General features: G+C 48.0%; 1 protein-coding gene across 10 annotated transcripts in view; it reads right to left on the reverse strand.

Moving 5' to 3' along the window:
* RPH3AL (rabphilin 3A like (without C2 domains)) overlaps positions 1-20,503 on the reverse strand; it is a 259,447-nt gene that overhangs the window by 38,159 nt on the left and 200,785 nt on the right. For 9 of the 10 annotated variants that reach the window (XM_079130960.1, XM_079130957.1, XM_079130958.1 and 6 more), the window contains exon 5: positions 16,061-16,147. The exons of the other annotated variant lie outside the window; for it this stretch is intronic. In XM_079130960.1, the coding sequence (XP_078987086.1) occupies positions 16,061-16,147 (87 nt within the window). The remainder of the gene's footprint in view (positions 1-16,060; positions 16,148-20,503) is intronic. 10 annotated transcript variants of the gene reach the window in all.

Genomic DNA, 20,503 nt, shown 5'->3' on the forward strand with positions numbered 1-20,503 from the left:
AAAGTCAAGTCCCCCTGGCATGTCACTGTACCCACCTACCCTCCAGGAGTCAGAATCTTGGCAGCAGGAACCAGGCCTTTACTGCATGAAGGTGGGCAAAGCTGGATCTGGTAGAAAACAGGAAGGGCCTGGGGCCCCACGCAGTTGGTCGAAGCAATCTTGCTCTCCAAGGCTGCTGGACAGTGCCCTGTGACCAGGTTTCTGAGGTGACAGGCTGAGTATGAGAAGCTATGATTATACCCAAGGGCAAGAAACTGGGCTTGCTGTAGGATCTGAATGTCCCCAGAGGCTTGGTCCTTTGCCTGTGATGCTATTGAGAGGTGGTGAGACCTTTAAGAGGTGGGGCCTCGTGGGAGGTTGTCAAGTCCTGGGGGAGTGTCCTTGAAGGCGACAGTTGGACTTCCAACCCTTTTTTCTTTCCCCCTTTCACTTCCCAGCCTCAAGATGAGCAGTTTTTCTTGGTCACACACTCCTGCCATATGTGCTGACCCTCTTCTCAACCAGAAGCCAAAAAGCAACAGATCTGCCTGATCCTGGACTGGAACCTCCAAAACGATTAGTCAAAATAAACCTTTTCTCTTCCTAAATTGAATATCTAGAGTATTTGTTATAGTAACAGAAAACTAACTAATATAGGACTCTGTAAGTGCCTTGGGCCCATGGAAATACTGAAAGCAAGTCAAAGTGAGATGTACTAATGCAACATACATGTTTGTTTTTTATGCTTTAATTTCTATGATCATTTATTACTTTTTGTCATCTTTTAAACATGTTTGAGTAGTCCATTCTTTCCTAAATACTTATCTCTTAGTTTTTAAATTTTTTTTTATTTTTACAGACTGCATTTTGATTCATTGTACACAAATGGGGTACAACTTTTCATTTCTATGGTTGTGCATGATGTAGATTCATACCATTTGTGTAATCATACACAGACATAGGGTAATGATGTCTGTCTCATTCCACCATCTTTCATACCCCCACCGCCTCCTCCTTCTCATTTCCCTCTACATAATCTAAAATTCCTCCATTCTTCTCTTACCCACCACCCCTCACCCCCATTATGTATTATTATCTGCTTATCAGGGAAAACATTTGGCTTTTGATTTTTTGGGATTGGCTTATTTTTCTTAGCATGATATTCTCCAATTTCATCCATTTTTTCTGAAAATACCATAATATTATTCTTCTTTATGGCTGAATAATATTCCATTGTATATATACACCACAGCTTCTTTATCCACTCATCCATTGAAAGGCATCTTTGTTTCTAGTTCTGTTTTTTTTAGTTGTGGATGGACCTTTATTTTATTTACTTTTATGTGGTCCTGAGGATCAAACACAGTGCCACATGCATGCTAGGCAAGGACTCTTCCACTGAGACACAACCCTAGCCCTCTAGTACTATTTTCTGCTAGAAATGTTGTCTGTCACTCAAACCAGATTGGAACCATCTTACCCCCAAGTTCTGGCTAATTGCTGAATTACCTGCTGCCCCACAAGCCTCCAGACTCATTTAAGTTGGATGGAGACTCAATTCATCCCAGGTATGACTACTGTGCAATGGGTAGTATGTTTGTTCAGTTTTTCTGAGCAAGGGTACAAAGCAGGTCACAGGTCTATAACCACAGCAGCAGCACAGGAAAGAGACTGGTATCTACTCTTCTAAGAGCCTAGGGTGGTAGCTCCACCTGCCTCTGTCATCCAGAGAATGGCTGAGACTGATCTCTAACTGGTACTGTGACTCCATGGGCAAAAAGACAACTCAGAGAGGCATCCACGTCCCCTAAAACACTGCTTAAAGGTATAACAGGTCTGTTGGCCAATAGAAGAACTAAACAGCTCAGCCAGGGGGCACTCACGGGAGCAGAAAAATTCATGACGAAGGCAGAATTCAGTCCAAATAACTAATGAAAATATAGCTACAAAACATAAAAATGTGAAATTATGTTAAAAGGACAGAGTTAAAGTTAACAATAATCTGGGACTGGAGCTGTAGCTCAGTGGTAGAGCCCTTGCCTAGCATGTATGAGGCACTGGGTTCCATCCTCAGCACCCCATAAAAATAAATAAGTGAAGTCATGCTGTCCATCTACAACTACAAAAAAATTAATTAAAAAAGTTAATAATCTGATCCAGGATTTCAGATTATCTCAATGACAATCAACTGGTTGGAAATAAAAGCATTGGATTCTTCCTGGTGAGGGAGTTTAATATTTTTTTCTATTATAATGGAAGTAATTAGACAAACATTGCTTTGACTATTCAAAAAGTTACATACATGTATGTATATATCTAAGACAACCAGTAAGATTAAAACTAAGAAAAAGTGGATGATGATACATAATGGGGGTGGAGGGATGGGGGTGAGAAGAATGGAGGACCTTTAGATTACGTGGAGGGATATGAGAGGGAGCGGGTGTGAAGATGGAGGAATGAGGCAGACTGCATTGCTCTATGTCCATGTATGATTACAAGAGTGGTGTGAATCTACATCGTGCACAACCACAGAAACGAAATGACGTCCCCCATTCGTGTACAATGAGTCAAAATGCAGTCTGTAAAAAATAAAAAAAAAAATAAATAATTCAAAAGAAAAAAGAAAAAGACCGTTGGACATATTTAATTTTCTCAGTTTTCTTGCCTTCTCTTTTCCTTCCCCCTCCCTGTTTTCCTTGATTCCTTCCTTTTGTTTTGTTTGCAATTTTTGTTACCTTTTTTCTTTTGGCAGGGATTAAGTTTAGAGTAATTATCTTTTTTTTTGTTTGCTTCCCTGGAAGATGATGTTCATGGACAACTTCTGAAGGGGGAGTTTATTAATTCATTCAAATATCATCTATTAAGCTCCTCCTACGTGTTAAGATTGAGCTAGGTGGGGGCGGGGGAGATAGCTCAGTCGGTAAGCACAAGACCCTGGGTTCGATCCCCAGCACCCCAAAAAAAAAAAAAAAAAAAAAAAAAAACAAAGGTTGAGCTAGGAAACTAAAACCACATGTAGGCCTAAGTCCGCAAACAGCTGTTTTTCTCTCCGGGAGCATGGTCGTGGTCTGGGTTGGTGTAGCTCACATCCACCCCACCCCAGGGAGAGCCACTGCATACATTCCTCTGGCCACGTTCAGCAAAGCCAGTCATCTGGAGCCCTCGGAAGAGGTGGTTTGAGAAGTGTCAGACTTGCTGGGTAAAGCTGTCAAGGCCTGGGTCTCCTGCTCCCTTCTTCTGGCCCAGATAACAATTTGGTTCTGATCCTGCCTAAAGTGTTATCTCCTAATTGAAGCTGAGAACCCCCTCCCCCCAAAGCATTAGCATATTTGTATTTTAAAGAATTTCTAAAAAATTACAGTAGTGGGACTCAAACATGCTCTACCACTAAGCTATACTCCAAGTCCCAGGATAACACTTTCAAATCCCCTGGAGAGCTGGGCATGGAGGCACACACCTGTAATCCTAGCAACTGGGGAGGCTGAGGCAGGAGAATAGCAAGTTCGAGGCCAGCCTTAGCAAAAATAAAAATAAAAAGGGATGAGGATGTGGCTCAGTGGTAGAACACCCCTGAGTTTAATGCCCCATACCAAAACCAAAACCAACTCACAGATTTGTGTTTGTGTGTGTGAGCCAGAGCACACCTGCCCCGCAGCAGTGAACAAATTCATTCTGCCTGGAGAGTTGCCGGCCTCTGGGTCTTGCTAGTGGCTGGCTGGCTCCTGTCTAGGTTCGCCAAGGCTCTGTGCAAGGCCCCAGACCTCCCCAGAACAGAAGGCAGGCTGGAGATCCAGCCCCAGCAAAGGCAGAGCGCTCACACAGCCGCCCTTTCTTCCTGTCCAGCCCAGTGGAGCACAGGTTTTCCGAGTTTCCTCTTCATTTCAAGTGAGGTTTTTGAGCAACCAGGTCAGTCTGGGAGGCAGGCAATCGCCAGCACAGCGGAAAGGAAAAAATGCAGTGAGAGAAAATATGATGAGGGTGCTATCTGTTTTCTTGACAGATAATTTAAACACCTTGGCTGGATCATTTCAGAACCAGAGGAAATGCTTTGGCTTCCATTAACCCCTGGCGAGGGGCTGCTCTGGTGAGGTTTCTGCACGATCACCACAGTTACTGGTGAGGCGCGTTTGCAAGCATCACGGGAGGAGCCTCCCTCGCTGGCTCCCCAAGACAGCCATGGGCCTGTGCACCCTGGATTAGGGAGAGGCCCTGGGGCAGGCTTGCTAAGCTCAGAGCCTAGCCTCACCCGCTCCTCGTAGCCCATCCTTGGGGTCTGTGTCCTGTGGTCGAAACCTCAGCCCTTGCATCTCCCACATTCTCTGGGGTGTGGAAAGGTTCCCACAAATCACTAAAAACGGACGCTTATCTTCTCCCTCCAGCCCCCAGTGACATCTCCTCCCTTTGTCCTGATGGTCTTGCAAGTTTGGCAAATCCAAGGAGGCGAAAGACTCTGAGCCACTGTTCTTAATTATTTGCACTCTCAACATTTTGCAAACGCTTCCCCTTAACCCTTAATTCTTGAACAGCATGAAATCTTTCTGAATTCCCTGTTCCCACACAGGTCTGAGAGAACCTGTTTTGGTGAGGTTTGGTGGGGAAGCCAAGCTCTGTCCCCAGATGGAGTGGGCTGCACACAGGAAATGAATAGAGGCTGGAAGCAGAAAATTGGACAGGCCAATTACACCCAGCCAGGTCTTTACAGAGGAGCTTCATGATTTTGATTCAATTCCCAGAACAACAAATATGTCTATGTTTAAACACAGTCTCAGAAATATGTTCCAAAGCCAAAGTGAAACCGTTTCTGAGCTGACCCCTCCTGGGCAGGGGAGCAGGGGGGCTTCCGTTCAAGGATGCTTCCTCCTTCACGCATTCGATTATTGCTTCATTTCCAATCCAGTCTCGGTCCCTCCTTGGGAAAACCTCTAATTCTGAGGTTGCATGGTCTTCTCTGCTCTCCACGTTCAGCCTTCCCTAATCTAGTTCAGTTTTTCAATTCCCCCAGCCCCCAGCAATCTGGGAGACCTTACAGGATTTCCTCCATATCACTGATTTGAGCTTATTATTGTCTGATTTTTGTGATCTCCTGTATCTTTTGGGTTTGTGCCTGTGAAATCTAGCATACGTATGAAAACGTTTCACACATAGCACATTGCAAAGAATCATATCCGAGTTAACACCTGTAAACTCATCAAGAAACCAAATATCTGAGAAGACCCCGCAAGCCCACCCTCCCTTCCAAAGGTAAGCAGCATCTGGAATTCTGTGGTAAGCAATCTCTTGCTTTTTGTTTTCAATTAAAAAGAACAAAACAAGACAAGACAAAAAACTCCATTCAGGTTCAGTAGTACAGGCCTGTAATCCTAGTCACTTGGGAGGCTGAGGCAAGAGGATTGCAAGTTTGAGGCCAGCCTCAGCAACTTAGCAAGGCCCTAATCAACTTAGTGAAACCCTGCCTCAAAATAAAATATAAAGAAGGGCTAGGGATGTGGCTTAATGGTAATGTGCCCCTGGGTTCACTCCCCAATACCAAACCAAAACAAAGTTACTCCAGTGAATGCATTTCTAAATTAAGTAAGCATTCCTTATTACCTGTTTTTTGAATGTCATGTTTTTGAGTCATTGTTCATTCTTTGGAAACTTGCTATTTTTTTCTTATTGTCTTTCTGAGTCAACCTTTGGTGAGCTTAGCTGCCTGTTTTCTCTGCTATATAGTTTTTCATTACCAGAATCGATCTATCCATTCTCCTGTAAAAGGGCATTTGGGTTGTTTCCAGATTTTTTGCTATTACAAGAAATGCTGCAACATGTATTCCTGGCATGTTTCCTGGAGAGCAAGTGTGCCCCACTCGCTGGGTTGAAGGGCATGCACGGGAGATGAAGCTGAGAAGGAGCTCACGTGGTGCCAGCGGCAACAGGAAGAGGTACCAGCTGAGACTCCTACAGAAGAGGCTTTGTGATTTCTTTTGCAAACAGAGAGTACTGGGAGCTAGCCCATGACCATGACCATGACACTGACCTCAAGCTGATGCAGTGTTAGGAGCACAGGCAGAAGTTCAAGGTTCAGAGGGATAACCAAGTCCTGAGACCCAAAGCAAGAGTCAGAGATGCAAATAGTTAGATAAGGGTCAGGGCCAGGCTGGGTGTTAGTTGTGGGTGCATTGACCAACTCTGTGATATAAAAGACTTATAAAGTCAGGGCAAGAGGCGGCAGGGACCTGGAATCTCCAGAGTTGGGAATCACTGGGGGAAGATGAGGCTGAAGGACCACCTCTGTTCATCTGTCCTTCCTCCAACCTGCAGGTCAGTCCTGGAGCGGGAAGTCTGTGGACTTATTGCTGAGGTGGGGGTCACTGGTGTGGTAGAAATCATGAGGCGGAAGCTGGTCTAGAGGAAAGAGCCTGTTGAATAGCCCAGGTTCACATGCCAGCTCTGCATGTCCTGGAAATGCCACCATGGACTTGTCATTGAAGGTCCAGGAGCTTCCATTTAGCTAGAAAATAGGACATTAATACCCATCTCACTGAGTCTTGTGCCCAGCCTGCAGAAGGATCTCACGCAAAGGCCAGTTCTTCCTGTTTCCCTTCCTCATTCGATGAAATTTCTGGCAGCTCAGTAGGATGTGCATAGGAGAGGGGATGGGTGTGTTGTTCCAGAGCTCAGCACCACCTAGGAGCTTAATAAATACTTCCTGAAGGATGGAACCACCCTCAATTCCCCAGTCTCCATCTGTGAGACAGCTGGCTAGGGGGAGGGGCCCGACTGTGCCAGCCAATGTCACTTGGCATCTAAAAAATGGGCAGGAAAGTTGGATCCAATTTTTATTCAAATTAATACAAGAAAGACTACATTCAGATGATTCCTCCCTGCTTTATACTCCCTTCCCCAGGGGCATGCATGGGAGGGTACCACAGCAGGATGTGGCCTGCCCCACAGGCAGGCACAGAGGGGCGGTGGGGGCTGCATCAGGACAGTATCACATCAGCTGCCCCATGGAGACAGAGAAGGACCCTGCACCCTGCTGTGGTCAAGACTGGCCCACAGACTAGAGTGTTCCCAACACCACCAACCTCTGAGCATAGCTAATGTGACTGAGTATCTGGGGGATGCTGGTAGAGAGACAGAGCCAAACGCTAGGAGCTGTGGGCCGTGTCGACCCCAAAAAGCCTTCTGCTACCACTCCCAGCACTCGCCTCAGGGAAGCCCAGGGCTCGGCACCTAGAAGGTGGGGAGCTCCGCGCTCTACGGATACGTCAGGCTGACCGTCCCCCTTGCCCAGCCCGCCTCAAGTCTTTGCCGGAACTGAACCTTCTCAAAGAGGCCCATCCTGGCTAATGTACTTTATATTTTTCTCTTAACCGTGGTTAAAACATACAGCACATAGAATCTGCCAGTCTAACCGTTTTTTGGTACACAGTTCAGGCGCACCTCCTGAACTTCTTCATCTTCCCAGACTGCGACTCTGCACCACTGAACACTACCTCCCAGCCCCCGGCACCTGCTATCCTACTTCCCATCCCTATGAATCTGACTGCTCTAGACATCTCATCTGAGTGGCATCCTATGGTATTTTCCTTTTATAAATGGTTTATTTCACTCAGCACAATGTCCTCGAGGTTCATCCAGGCAGCAGCATATGTCAGAATATCATTTCTTTTTGAGGCCAAATAATATGAATAATATTATGTATGTACCACATTTTGTTTATCCATTCATCTGATGATAGACACTTGGGTTGCTTCCATGTTTGGGCTATTGTGAATAACGCTGCTATGAACACGTGTGTACCAGTATCTGTTTGAGTCCCTGCTTTCAATTCCTTTGCAGAGATGCCCTGAGGTAGAGATCCTGGAGACTGGGTAATTCCACCTAATTTTTTGAGGAACCAGCCACCACCATGCTGCTGTCCACAGTGCTGCACCATTTCACACCCTGACCCTCAGCGCACAGGGTTCTGATCTCTCCACAGTCTCACCAACACTTGGTAGTTTCTGCTTTTCTATAACAGCCACCCTGATGAGTGTGACTTTAACATGACTACCTCCCTCCCTCCCATGCCCAACACTCCTGACCCCCGTGCTACTTTTTTTTTTGTTTCCATCCAGCAGGCTGTATAATTTGCTCAAGTTTTACTGTCTGATTCTTACTTTTTATCCCTGGCCTCTTATCAGAACATAAGCCCTGGGCAGGAATATTGGGGTGTTTTGCTTATTGCTGTTTTCCAAGGGCCTAACGCAGTGCCTGGCCTGTTATACCTGACGAATACTGGAATATTGGATGAATGAAGAAGAACAGAAAATAAGTCGTTGCCCAGTGTTTGCAGGAAGGTACATCTGGTTTCAACTTCTGGCTTCATCAATTACTCTCTGATGTTCGGGTTAGTGGCCTCCCTTCTCTGAGCCTCAGTTTCTGCATCTGTCACAGGGAACAATAGCTCCTTCTGTGTATATCACTGTGTTCCTGTGAGGATGAGAGATGTTCACAGCTTGGCTCTAGATGGCACTCAGCTGATGCCCGCTATCAATAATTGGGCTGCTTTGGTGCGCATGGTACAGGCAATTAGCTCGGAGGACTAAAGCAGCGTGCCGATGGCGTCAGGCCTCTCTTGGGTTGGCCAGCACATCACAGAGAAAAACTCTTTCTCCAGTGCAGACACTTGGGTAGGCACCCAAAATAAAGGGTGGGGAATTGGGTGGGAGGTTCAGTATCCAGGAGAGGGAGCATCGGGGGGTCTGAACTAGGAAGAGTGCTCTGAGGGTTGCTGGGCGTCAGGAGCCTCCTCCTTCTGCCACCTGTATGTGTGTGGGAGGCTGGGAGGCAGCACGCATAGCGGGTCTCCTGGCAGAGCCACAGTGGCGTGGGAGGCAACCAACACACTGAGGAAGTGTGACCATCCGGGTCCCCCGGGGACGCCGCGACAGCAGCCCAGAGTGAGCCAGGCGCAGATGGCAGGGTGCTCAGGCAGCCATCCGCCCCAGCGCCAGCCACCCACTCCTGAGCGCACTCACGGGCCTGCGGAGGGGGCCCTCAGGCAAAGCTGTTTGCAGCAAAAATCCAAACTGCAAGTAACAGCGGGACCAGGAGAGAACCAGCGTGGAGAAGCAGATGGCAGCTTGCAGCAAGCACAGGCCACCCTCTCGGCAGGCAGGTGCCAAGGATGCTGGGCTCGGCTGGCACAGCTAGTTACCATCAGAGACTGGCTGGGGAGGGGAGAGTCCCTGGTTCTCCTGACTCTCTGTGAGCTGGAGATAGTTTCAGTATTACTTGGGGAGTCACTTTCCTTTTTCACAATTCCCTCTGCCTGTCAATCAACAAGTAGAAGAGGGGGGCCAGGCGGAGGGAACACAGACGCTGTCTCATGGGCACTTTGGCCCCAGCCAGGGTTGCCTGCTATAAAACTCCAGGGAAATCAAAAGCACCTGCTGGGAAAAGGTTCTAAAGCGATCAGAGCAAGGACATTTCTTTGCAAATTTCTCTTTCAACCAGCAAACATTTCCTGAGCACCTTTATATGCAAAACACTGCGGGAGACTGAGTAAGTGTTGGCCTCTAATCAGGGTGAGTATGAGATCTGAACGCTAAGCCAAGGCTGAACAAAGGGGAATGCTCTAATTGTATTAATCAGCTTTCAATTACCTACAAATTGGTCTTTACCCCTTCCTAGCTCACCCCCACCTGAGTCCGCCAAAACCTTCTTATGCCACAGGTACCTGTTAGAGGCTGGAGGAAGGGTTTCTAGAATCCGGGGGAATCCATTTAGTTTTTCCCCTGATTACATTACAGTGTTCACTGAGTCACTCTGGTTTTTTGAAAATGGGTAGAGACAAAAGGCTAACTGATAAATTAAATGAATTTTCAATTTGCAACATTGTGTGTTTAGAAGTCCACCCCTCCTCCCACAGTCCCTCCCAACCCCAACTAACACACCCGTGAAAAGAGGTGGAAAAAAGATCACAGTTGCCAGAGTGGGAGGGATATGACAGTGGGGCCCCAGACAGCACCTCTCAATCACAGGTGACGGATGGGTAGAGTGTGTGGTGGCACATGGAGGACTTGCCTGTCTGTCAGGGGGCAGGGAAAGGGCTCAGAAGCCTCCGGAGCAGCCTTCCTGACCCAGCAGGGTGCAGGTTTCTGGAACCACACAGGGGCTGTCCTCCCTCCTGCAGCCCTGCCATTGTCCCCAGGAGATCTGACTCCCAGACACAGCCAGGCCGGCAATGTGCACTGCATCTGGGAAGGTGGATTTCATCAGGCTCGGTGTGGGAGAGCTGAGGGGAAGGCACAGACCGGGGGCTACTGTCCTTCATGTCCTCCCCAGTTCCAAAGGCCCTTGAAGGCCCAGGCACAGGAGAGCCAAAGGGGCCTCCTCCACGGAGCAGAGCATCACAGGTGAAATCCCGGACAAAGGGAAGTGCTGGGAGAGATCTGTCCATAGCCTCTGGGTCAACCCTGGAGGACTGAGTTCAACACACCTGAGACGCACCTGAGAACGCATTGGGGCCAGGGAAAACTACCAGAGCAGTGGCGGGGCACGTGCCATTCAGAAGACTCAGAGAGCAAAGCCTGGAGAATGTCAGTACCTGTGAATGTGCACGCCAGGTTTCGGAGAGAAGTAGACGACTGGCACCTTGGAAAGCTGAAGACTGTCTGTCTATGAACCAGCCAAAAGAAGAACACAGGCCAAAGGAGGGGAAGATGGAGGACCCAAGCCGAGGCAGGAGAGCAGAAAAGACCAGGGAGAACAGGGAAGTGGCTGGAGAGAGAACTCTGGTCACCTGCTCGCAGGAGCACCCGTTGGTCCACCTGCTTTGGAATATGATTGGGAATACCTAATGAAGCTGAACGTGAGCACATGTCCTGGGCCCAAGAGACACCCTCTCAGGTGTAGACGCTGAAGAAACTCTCATACATGTGTTCTGGGAGAGATGGAGGGTGACAGGAGAATTATTCCTAACAGCAAAGGAGCGGAGTCACTGACAAATCAACAGAAGGAATAAGCAGCTAGGGCTGTATTCATCACAGGGAACCCAGACAGCAGCGAGAGGAACGAATATGGCCAGGCGCATCAACGTGATGAATTTCAAAATCATAATATTGAGGCAAGGCCTGGTGGCCCACACCTGGAATCCCAGCAGATCATGAAGCTAAGGCAGGTTTGAGGTCAGCCTGGGCCGCTTAGTGAGGCCCTAAGCAACTTAGTGAGACCCTGTCTCAAAATAAAAAAAAAAAAAAACAAAGGGTTAGGGATGTGGCTCAGTGGTGGAGTGCCCCTGGTTCAATCCCCGGGACCAAACTTTACACTGTGCCACTGCCCACTAGCTCTTGTCTTGTCCTTATTCTCAGCTGTGACTTCATGGGTGTCCTCTGTTTGTCCTTCCATGCCACATCCTTGAACTGCCTTCTGGTTCCCGAGGCCCTTCCCCCATGAGCCTGATGTGCTATCTAACCAGCCCACTGGAGGGACACTTGGTTCCCTTTCTCGTTTCTCTCAATCTTGAACACGTGTCAGAGTTTATGAATTTGCCAGCAAGGAAACCAGGCAAGTGACTAAAGAAAGTGCCAGTCCACAGAGTTCCTGGAATGAGAATGGACACAGAGGGACATTCTGTAGGAAATGGAATCCATGTGTAGACGGCTAGTTTACAAAAGCCAAGCAGCTAGTTAGGCAAATAGAGTCTGGTGTAGTCACAGATGCATTGTGTTCTTTTTTGTTTGATTTTTGTTTTGCAGTGCTGGGCTGGAACCCAGGGGCTTGTGCATGCTACAGTCCCCCAGTCCCAACCCTGCATCATATTTTTGAGAGCTGGGCTCTAGGAAATCACAGACAAGGTAGTTGGGAGCACCAACAGGAATAAAAAAAAAAAAAAATTGATAAGGCAAATGATAAGCCAATGTCTGTAGCCATAAATGAGAATGACAAGGTTTGTTGCTCTAAGAAATGATTGAAGTATATCGTTCAAGTGAGTTTTATGATACATTCATATTTTTTCATTTTTAGAAAGACAATGGTTCTTTTTCAAATTTACCCATACTTTTCTCAAAGGGTCTGTTCAATCTGATTTCTATTCCTTCTTTTAGTTAATTAATTAATTTTAAAAAAAACTTATCTATAGTCTCTTTTACAGGTTTTGTTTCTCTCCTTCCCTGGATATTACTTCCCCTAATTGCCAACTCTCCCTGATGATGGTTCTTCAGGTAGACAAAGAAGTAAAGGGTACAGAATTGAGTGGGAAATATTCTGATCAACTGTATTATCAGTCAAGTTGTGCTTTATGTAGCAAGGCAATGGTTATCAGAGAGCAAAGGACTCAGAAAACATACCATCCACGTGCCCTTATTTTGAAAAATTGCATCAAATTGCACACCAGGTACTTATGAATTAAATAAAAACAATAATGCCAGGGTCTATCAGGAAAGAGGGAAAGTGAACCCTAGGAATTCATTCTGAGGCTGAAATCTAAAAGGTAGGCCAAGGCTGGGTTGTCGCCCAGTGGTGGTACACTTGCCTGGAACGCACCAGGCCCTGGGTCCCATCCCCCGCGCTGCAAAATAAATACGTGAAGGAATTCAATTAAATAAAATGCATGCAAAAAGTTTTACATACAGTTGCTAATAAGAGAAAGAAATGGAAACAAATGTCCTAAATTAGAAGAGCCATATGACAGACTATGGTTGAGAATGTTTACAAAGAGTTCTTGATTACATTGGGAAATACTTAAGATCCAATGTTGATTGAAAACACAGGTTCAACAGTCTAAACAAGAAAGGCACAGAAAGAGGCAAATATGCCAAAATGTTGACAGCAGTTTCTTTGGATAGTAAGATTATGGATTTTTTTTAGAGGTTTTTTTTTTAATGCTTCTCTAAACATTATAAAGGTTTCTTGATGATCCATATTAATTCCAGAAAAGACAAAAATATATACACATTGTAAAAATGAAAGCTTCTAAGGGTAGCAACTGATAAAAAACTTAGATACCTGAGCAACATTCAATAGGAAAAATAAAATACTGTATACTGCTCTGACATGATAGCCTATGATTTATTCTCAGCACAGCGGCCAGCGTCCTTTAAGAGCAGGGATGGAGAGATCACATCCCTCCTCTCCCTGACACCCTCCAAGGGCTCCTCGCTTCACTGACTATAAAAGCCAAAGTGCTCACAGAGGTCTAAAAGGATCACTATGATCTTACCTCCTCATACATCTCTGAACACCTCTCCAACCCTGATGTCACTCCAGTTCAGCTGGACTCCTTGCTGCTGCTCAAATCCACCAAGCACAAACCCACCCAGGGCCTTTGCACTTCCTGTACCCTCTACTTGCCATGTGCCCTCCCCACAGTCACAGAGTGTGCTTCAGATCTCTGCTCAAACATCCTTCTATCAGTGAGCCCCTCTGTGACCCTACTACTGCTCTCAACACCTCTTTTCCTCTTTGCCTTGAGCACTTCATTGTCATCTCTGAGGTTACAGAATGTACTTGACTCTGCATGTGTTCTTTCTCTCCCATTAGAGAAGCAGTTTGGCCTGGCACATAGAAGATGCTCAATAAAATATGTGTTGATTACCTGAATGAATAAATGTATTAGATTATAAACTCCTCAAGAGAGGAGGGACTAAGGCTCACGTTGCTCAAAATGGGAAAGTGCATAAAATGGGCAGCAATACCAAACTGACAGTCCCAGGAACATTTGACCCGCATTTGACTCATTCCAGAAAAAAAAAAAAAAATGATAGCAAGAGATGATGGAAGTGAAGCACCAAAAGGAAAGGAAGATCAGAGCACCTGGGCAGAGTGGAACAAGTTTCCATCAGAAAACCCAAGTTCTTCCATTAGGATTTGGCCTTTGCTGTGGGACAGAATGCCAAATTCTTATCACAGTCTCAGAACCAGCTTATCATAGTCTCAGAACCAGTGCTTAAAATCTGACATTTTAAATGCCCTATTATGCTATCTCTTTATGACTAGATACTTTTCTAAGAAAAAAAGGCATTAGGAAACCTTTCACCCTGCCCCTCTTCCCACCCCAAAAGCAGACAGAAAACACGGCACATGGATGTGGTACCCGTCGGCTCATATAGCATGAGCACATTCACAGCCCCATCCCTACCTACTATGTGTCCAAAGAATGCCTGACGCTGAGGACAAGGAACATTCTTGATCTTGCTAAGTTTTATTGGCTTCTAAAAATTCAAGGACAAACTGATAGCCTAATGCATAACCTCATATTCTTTGCCTTGGGAAAGATAAGAAAATTCATCCTAAGCTATTTTGGACTTTTCTGGGCCCTGGAGTGCTCTGGAGATTAGGAAAGGCTGGAGGGGGCCTTCCCTGCATGTGGTAGGTCAGGACTATTAAGGAGCATGGAGGTAACTCGTGATGTGGCTGGGCAGAGCAGTGGCCTCAGCGGCCCTCCGCTAGCTGATTAAGTCTGCAAAATTTGTCTTTCCTTCCCCACTTTCTTTTCCTTGACAGCTTCTTGACCTCTGACCTCCCACAGCTCACTTGTAACCATCATTTCATCCTGCAAAAGTGTCTCCCCACAAGATCACGCGTGAAGGAATTTCCTGCCTGGAGGATATTAAACATCAGAACCTTGAAAGGGCTTCACTGAAGACCCAAAGGCCTCCTGTTCAAAGAGGGACTTTCTGAATGGGGGGAAGAGAAGTTTCTAATATTTAAGGAGTGCCAGACATTTTAGCACCCTTTAAAGATCTTGCTGAATTCTTGCAGCATCTCCATGAAGCAGGTATTGTCATCATTTGGGGACAAGGCACAGGGAACACCAGGCAAGACCAAAGACTAGTTCATTCTCCCAGGCTCTGTTTGTTGCATTCTCTCTTCCAAACACAGCAATGACAGATGGAAATATTTTTAAAACAACAAAAGGAAAATTACATGTGTTCAAAACTAAGATGTATCTCTCAATATATCTTGTGATGGGAAGGCCCTGCTGGCAGAGGGCCAGACCCAGAAGCAGGTGGAGGCAGCTGGGAGATGGTCCCTCCAGGATTCAGGGACTTAAGGGCCCCGTGAGAGGTGGAGGGCCAGGGCCAAGACACTAAAAATGGGGCTGGTGAGGAGGTTTCACAGCTGGAAGAGGGCTGGGGGTGAGGAAGCACCACCTGTGGGCAGAGAGCCCAGGGAGCTGGACAGGATGGACGAAGAAGTTGCCAAACGTATGATCTTCAGAAGGGGAAAGATGAAATGGCACAACAGCAACGTTCAAAGGTGCTATGAGTGAGCATTTTCCAGGACTGCTAAATTTCATGGATCCTCCGATGTTGAGCACATACTAAGTGCCAAGAAAAATAAATAGAAAGATAAACCCATATCTGGAAAGTCAGGGACATGCTCCCTTGACCAGTCTCCTTCTGTCTGCATTCTGCCTCCCCATGGCCCTCCCCAGAAGCCACCTGTCTAGTCCTATTGTTTCTGATCCACTTTCTGATCATGGGGTAATGAGGAAAGCCCTTAGCTTGGGGCTGGGAGACACAGTTCTAGCCTCCCCTTGCCCCCTGCTTCTGCCTCGTTCACCCTCAATTTCCTCCCCTGAAATGGGGTCCGAATAGGAAATGACAGAACCCTAGCCCCAGAAAGGACCTGGGGGTGGCCACACTGCAGCAGGCCCTGGCTACGCCTGGTTTCCGACTACCCGCAGCCGCCCACCACTAGCTCAGTGTCCACAAGTCACGGAGCCACTGTGCCTCCATTTCCCAATCAGGAAAAAGAGACACAAATAATGCCCACTGATAGAGCTGAATAAGGAGGAAATGAACATATAAACCTAAGGGACTTATCAGCATAAGGTCAAGAGCTTAGTAAACATTCAACCTGGGCAGCTACTACAATCGCTGCAGTTACAGGCCCCCTCCAATTGCCACATACCACTGAAACCACAGACCCCACAAGCATAGAAGCAGGGCCCATATGGATGTGGTGGGCAAACCAAGCCAGTTGTTCCTTCCCACCCTTCTTCCCTGGACACCCCTGGATGGTTGCTCCTTGACCTCCAGAGAGGCCGCTGCCAGCAACCAACCATGTAATCCCCACACAGGAGTGTGCCCAGACCCCGCTGCCCTACCTCTCTTTGCTCACTGCAGATCTTACACAGCCACAGGGGCCGCTTCTGGCCAGGGGAGGTCTCGATCCCACATTTGGTGCAGACTTTCTACAAGAGAGAGGACACAGGGGCATTAATCTGTTAGCTGCTTACCCCTCAGGTGAGGGACTGGGACAATGGTAAACAAGAGTCACCTCGGCATCTTCCCAGGGATGATGGATTTTGCTTCAGGCTACAAGGACAGATCGTCCCAGAGGCATGGAAACCCTTGGCTAGCTCTGGGGTCCAGTGGATGTGTGCTGCCCACGCTATAGATTCCACCCCCATAATTATGTTCTAGTAGGGCCTCATAAAAAATAAGCCTGCTGATATTCACAGCTCCATCATTTTCGGCAGCAAAGAACTGGAAATAACCCAAACGCCCAACAGCAGGGGAAGATCCAGGCAAACACAACAGAATGCAGTATGGCCTTCACACAGCACGTGCTGCTACCGGACATGTGGGCAGGAAAGAATGTCATCCAGCAAAGAAGACACCTGTTTGTACATAACCATGCAGAAAGCTCACAGGCCTGCCTGACAGGTTAGAGGACCCCATAGCGGGAAGTGCCTGTGAGGACTTGAGCATGTACTTTATGCCAAACCCTCTTTCCTAAATGGTCCTAAGACCCCCTTATGCAAGCTGAAGGCCCATTTTACAGGTGAGGAATCTGGACTGTGACGGAATTTGAGAATTTGCCCAACATCGTCATGTGGCAAGTTCGGACTAGGTTCAGGACTGACTTGGGACTGACTCTGGAGCCATGATATCATTTCCTCAGGATACATAAATAGCCAGAACCCAGATTCTAGTGTTTTTCCTTCTCCTGTTTAAGCATGGAATTTCTAAATACATATTTTGCTTCCCCTAGAGGCACTGCAACAAGCAATACCGAGGAGGCCAGAACAAACACAGGGAGGCAGAGGTGGATTTGTTGGGGCTGAGACTGGTTCCTGGCCCACCCCAGGCATGATTCAGCGATGGTGACAGTGGCTCCTCTTCAGGGGACTCAGAGCCTGCAGTTCCTGCAGGGGAGGGGCTTTCTCCAGTCCCTACCCCCAGGCAAGGGAAGGCTGGATCTGTTACTTGGCCTTTTCTGCAGGCTGCCAACTGAACAAGGAGCACACCTCTCTACAGAGAGGGAAATGTCACCAACTTGGCTTCCCAAAGCGTGTGTCACCAGCCTGATTGGGTGGCTAAGCCAGGGCACTGCGGGAGGGGTGGAGGGAGGGAGTCTGCACGCAGGAAAGGCTGTGACACACTGGCGGGGGCATGGACTGGCCACATCCCAAGCTCAGGTGTGAGAAACGTCATTTCTTTTCTCTCTTATTTTTCCAAATAAAACAGAAAGTGCCCCAAGCTCCCATCCCTCTGTGCTGGCAGAGAAGTCAGTCCCTTCAGGTCCTGCTCATCACAGGGGCCCCTCCCCCGCTCTCAGGAGGGTTCTAGGCTTAGGGTCTTTGGTGGTCCAGTTCATCTGGGGAGGGTCTCCTGGGCACTGTTCGCGACTATTTTCTTGCCCTCTGAGTGATCATGGTTCTTGAAAGCGGTGGGGATGGCCCCCCCTGTCAGTCCTGGGGGTGGGATCTTTGCTCTGTTGAAGGTGAGCCCTTCCACGGACCAGCAGCCTGTCTCCCTAGACTTGAGCTGCCATCCCCGACCTTCCCCTCAGGCTGCCTCTCTTTACCCCTGCACCTCTCATCCCCAATCCTGCTACTTCTAGGGCAGCACGGCCCATCAGCCAAGGTGGGCCTGGAGCCAGCTCCCTCCCTGAGGAGAGGAAGCAGGGGCTAAAGCTGGCTGCCTTTGTCGTCCTTGCTGATTTCCACCAGCCCCTATACAGATGGCAGGTATGCAAAACGACCCTCAGAGAGGCCAGATCTCCCTGCTGCATTCTTAGGGGTTTTGTTGACAGCTCACCCCAAAACAAAGTGTGCTATTCCTCCCCAGGCTGTTGAATGAGACTGTGGTCTTTTAGATCAGGTGGCAATAAAACACCAAGGGCTACCAGATATGTGTGTGTAAGAGGCACGGCAACCCTGGACATGAAGTATGGAGTGGGGGTTACGATCCCCATTGTACAGATGAAGCAGCAGAGGCTGCTCAGCAATGTCATGGACTGCTTCAGTTCTCAGCTAGTTAATGGCAAAGCAGGGTATTTTTTCAGAGCTCAGGGGAGCAATCATGCCCTCCCCTCCCAGAAGCAGGTGCCCATGGCAATTAGGGAGTTGGTTCTGCTCAGGTGGGTACCTGAGGATGTGGCTGATGACTCTCAAATGACTGGGCAGAGAAGGGACACAGAATGACCCTGGGACAAAGACTTCCCTGGGCATGCAGGTACAGCCAACAGAAGCTCATACGCTCCCCAATGCTGGTTCTAGGCCAGACAGTTGGCTTTGTCCTGAGCGAGCAAGCTATCTATCTATCTACCTATTCATCCATCCATCCATCCCATAGGAGGGAAGGGAGAAGTTTCCAGCAGACAGGAAGCCCAGGCCCAGCAGCTCCGCCCACACCCCCCCACAGGGTCTCCTCAGCCTGACTGCCACCTTCCCTACACACACAGCCAAGGGGGAGGGACAGTGCAGTCCTGGCCCTATCTTAAGCTCTGTCTGCTATAATAAAACTACCCTAGACTGGGTGGCTTGGACAACAGAAACTTCTTTCTCACTCAGATCAGAGTGTCCACATGGTGGGTTCTGGTGAGGGCCCTCCTCCTGGTTTACAGACAGCAGTCTGTGTCCTTACGTGGTGGAGGGAGAGAAGAGGCTCTAGTCTCTTCTTATAAAGGCACCAGGAGGGGGGTCCACTCTTGTGACCTCATCTAACCCTAATGATCTCTCAAAAGTCTCACCTCCAAATATTACCCAATAGGAGGAGAGGCTTTAACACAGGGATTTAAGGCAATACAAACATTCAGTCCCTAGCAACCCCCACAAGGACTGGGCCCTTCCCTCTGCTTTTGCATGTTGGAAGCTCTAGAAATGGGTGTATTATCATCTCTCTCAGTCCTGGAGTCATTTAAGAGTCCCCAGTTCTCCTTGGTGCTCTAATCCCCGTGACCCTGAACTTGGTCACCAATGTTGTGTTTCTGAAATGCTGTTCTTAGCTCATGCTGAGGCAGTGTAGCATGGTGCCTGTAACACAGGCTTTGGGTGGACTCTTGGGTAAACTACTCAAAACCTCTCCAAGACTCAGTTGTTCTCATCCATAAATGGGATAATGTTTATTCTCAGGATTGCTTTGAAAATTCACTTAGATATACATGAAAAGCAACCAGCACATCATAAACACTCAAACACCAGGGTTGTGATTAGTGAAACCCCTTGTCAGAACTTGTTTTAAAACTTTGCATGTTTCCCCCTATTAGGAGATAGCCTTCTGCTATCTAATGTAGTAGCCACCAGCCACAGGTGAATATTTAAAGTGAAATTAGGGGCTGAGGGTGTAGCTCAGTGGTAGAACACTTGCCTAGTATGTGTGAGACACTGGGACTGAACTTCAGGACCAAAAAAACAGTTCAACGAAACAAAACAGTTCCTCAGTGGGACTAAGCTCTTTTCAGGTACTCAACTGTCACACCTGGCTGGTGGCCACATATGAGACAGAACAGAAACAGGACATTTACATCATGGCTGGAAGTTCTTCTGGGTGGCAGGGGGCTGCAGGACTCAGCCTTAGCATGCAGGACTTGTGTTCTGCCTCCACAGAACAGCAGTTCCCAAAATGACCTGCTTCCGAGTAGCTGAATGTGTCCTGTGCTGGCTGTGTCTGTGCCCCACCCGTCTGGCTCTTCCTTGTTCTCTGATTTCGTAGTCCATGTGACCATCACCTGTGGGCACCTGAGGAGCACAGCTGTGTTAGGAGACACCGGTGAACAGGGCAGGGCCAGGCCTCACTGAGCCCCTGGTGATGCTTGACAGCTGAGTTAACCTGGCCCAGGCTGACAGGGTGTTTGGCTGTATCACAGGGGTGACAAGCAAGCAGGGTTCTGAAGGATGAAGGTGCACAAGACCTTGGTAAATACTGTCTGATTGATCACACATCGATGCTGCTGGGGGCAGGGAATGAAAGTAGGAGGGAGGGACTGAAAACTGTCCTGTTCTCCATCCCTAGACCCAGGAACATGGATGCCCAGCCTGGGGACAGGAGCAGGATGGATCAGTCACCCTCCAAAAGCAGGCTCAAAGGTTGTTGATCAGCTCCAGTCTGGGGTAGGAAGTGGGGAAAGGGGAGAGTGACTTGTTCCTGCTGGGGTTAGGAACCCCCACTTCCCCAACAGTTTGGGTACAATGCTGCTTACTCCCCAGGTTCCAATAAGGGCTGTGGTTTCCAGGCAGGGAGAAAGCCCCTCCAGTTCCACCTTAGGCAGGCAGGGTGGCGGTAGGGGTTTCTGGATGTCCCCTCTACCCCTTGCTTTGGGG

The sequence above is a fragment of the Sciurus vulgaris genome, assembly GCF_902686455.1.
Source record: "Sciurus vulgaris genome assembly, chromosome: 3".
Lineage (NCBI taxonomy): Eukaryota > Metazoa > Chordata > Mammalia > Rodentia > Sciuridae > Sciurus > Sciurus vulgaris.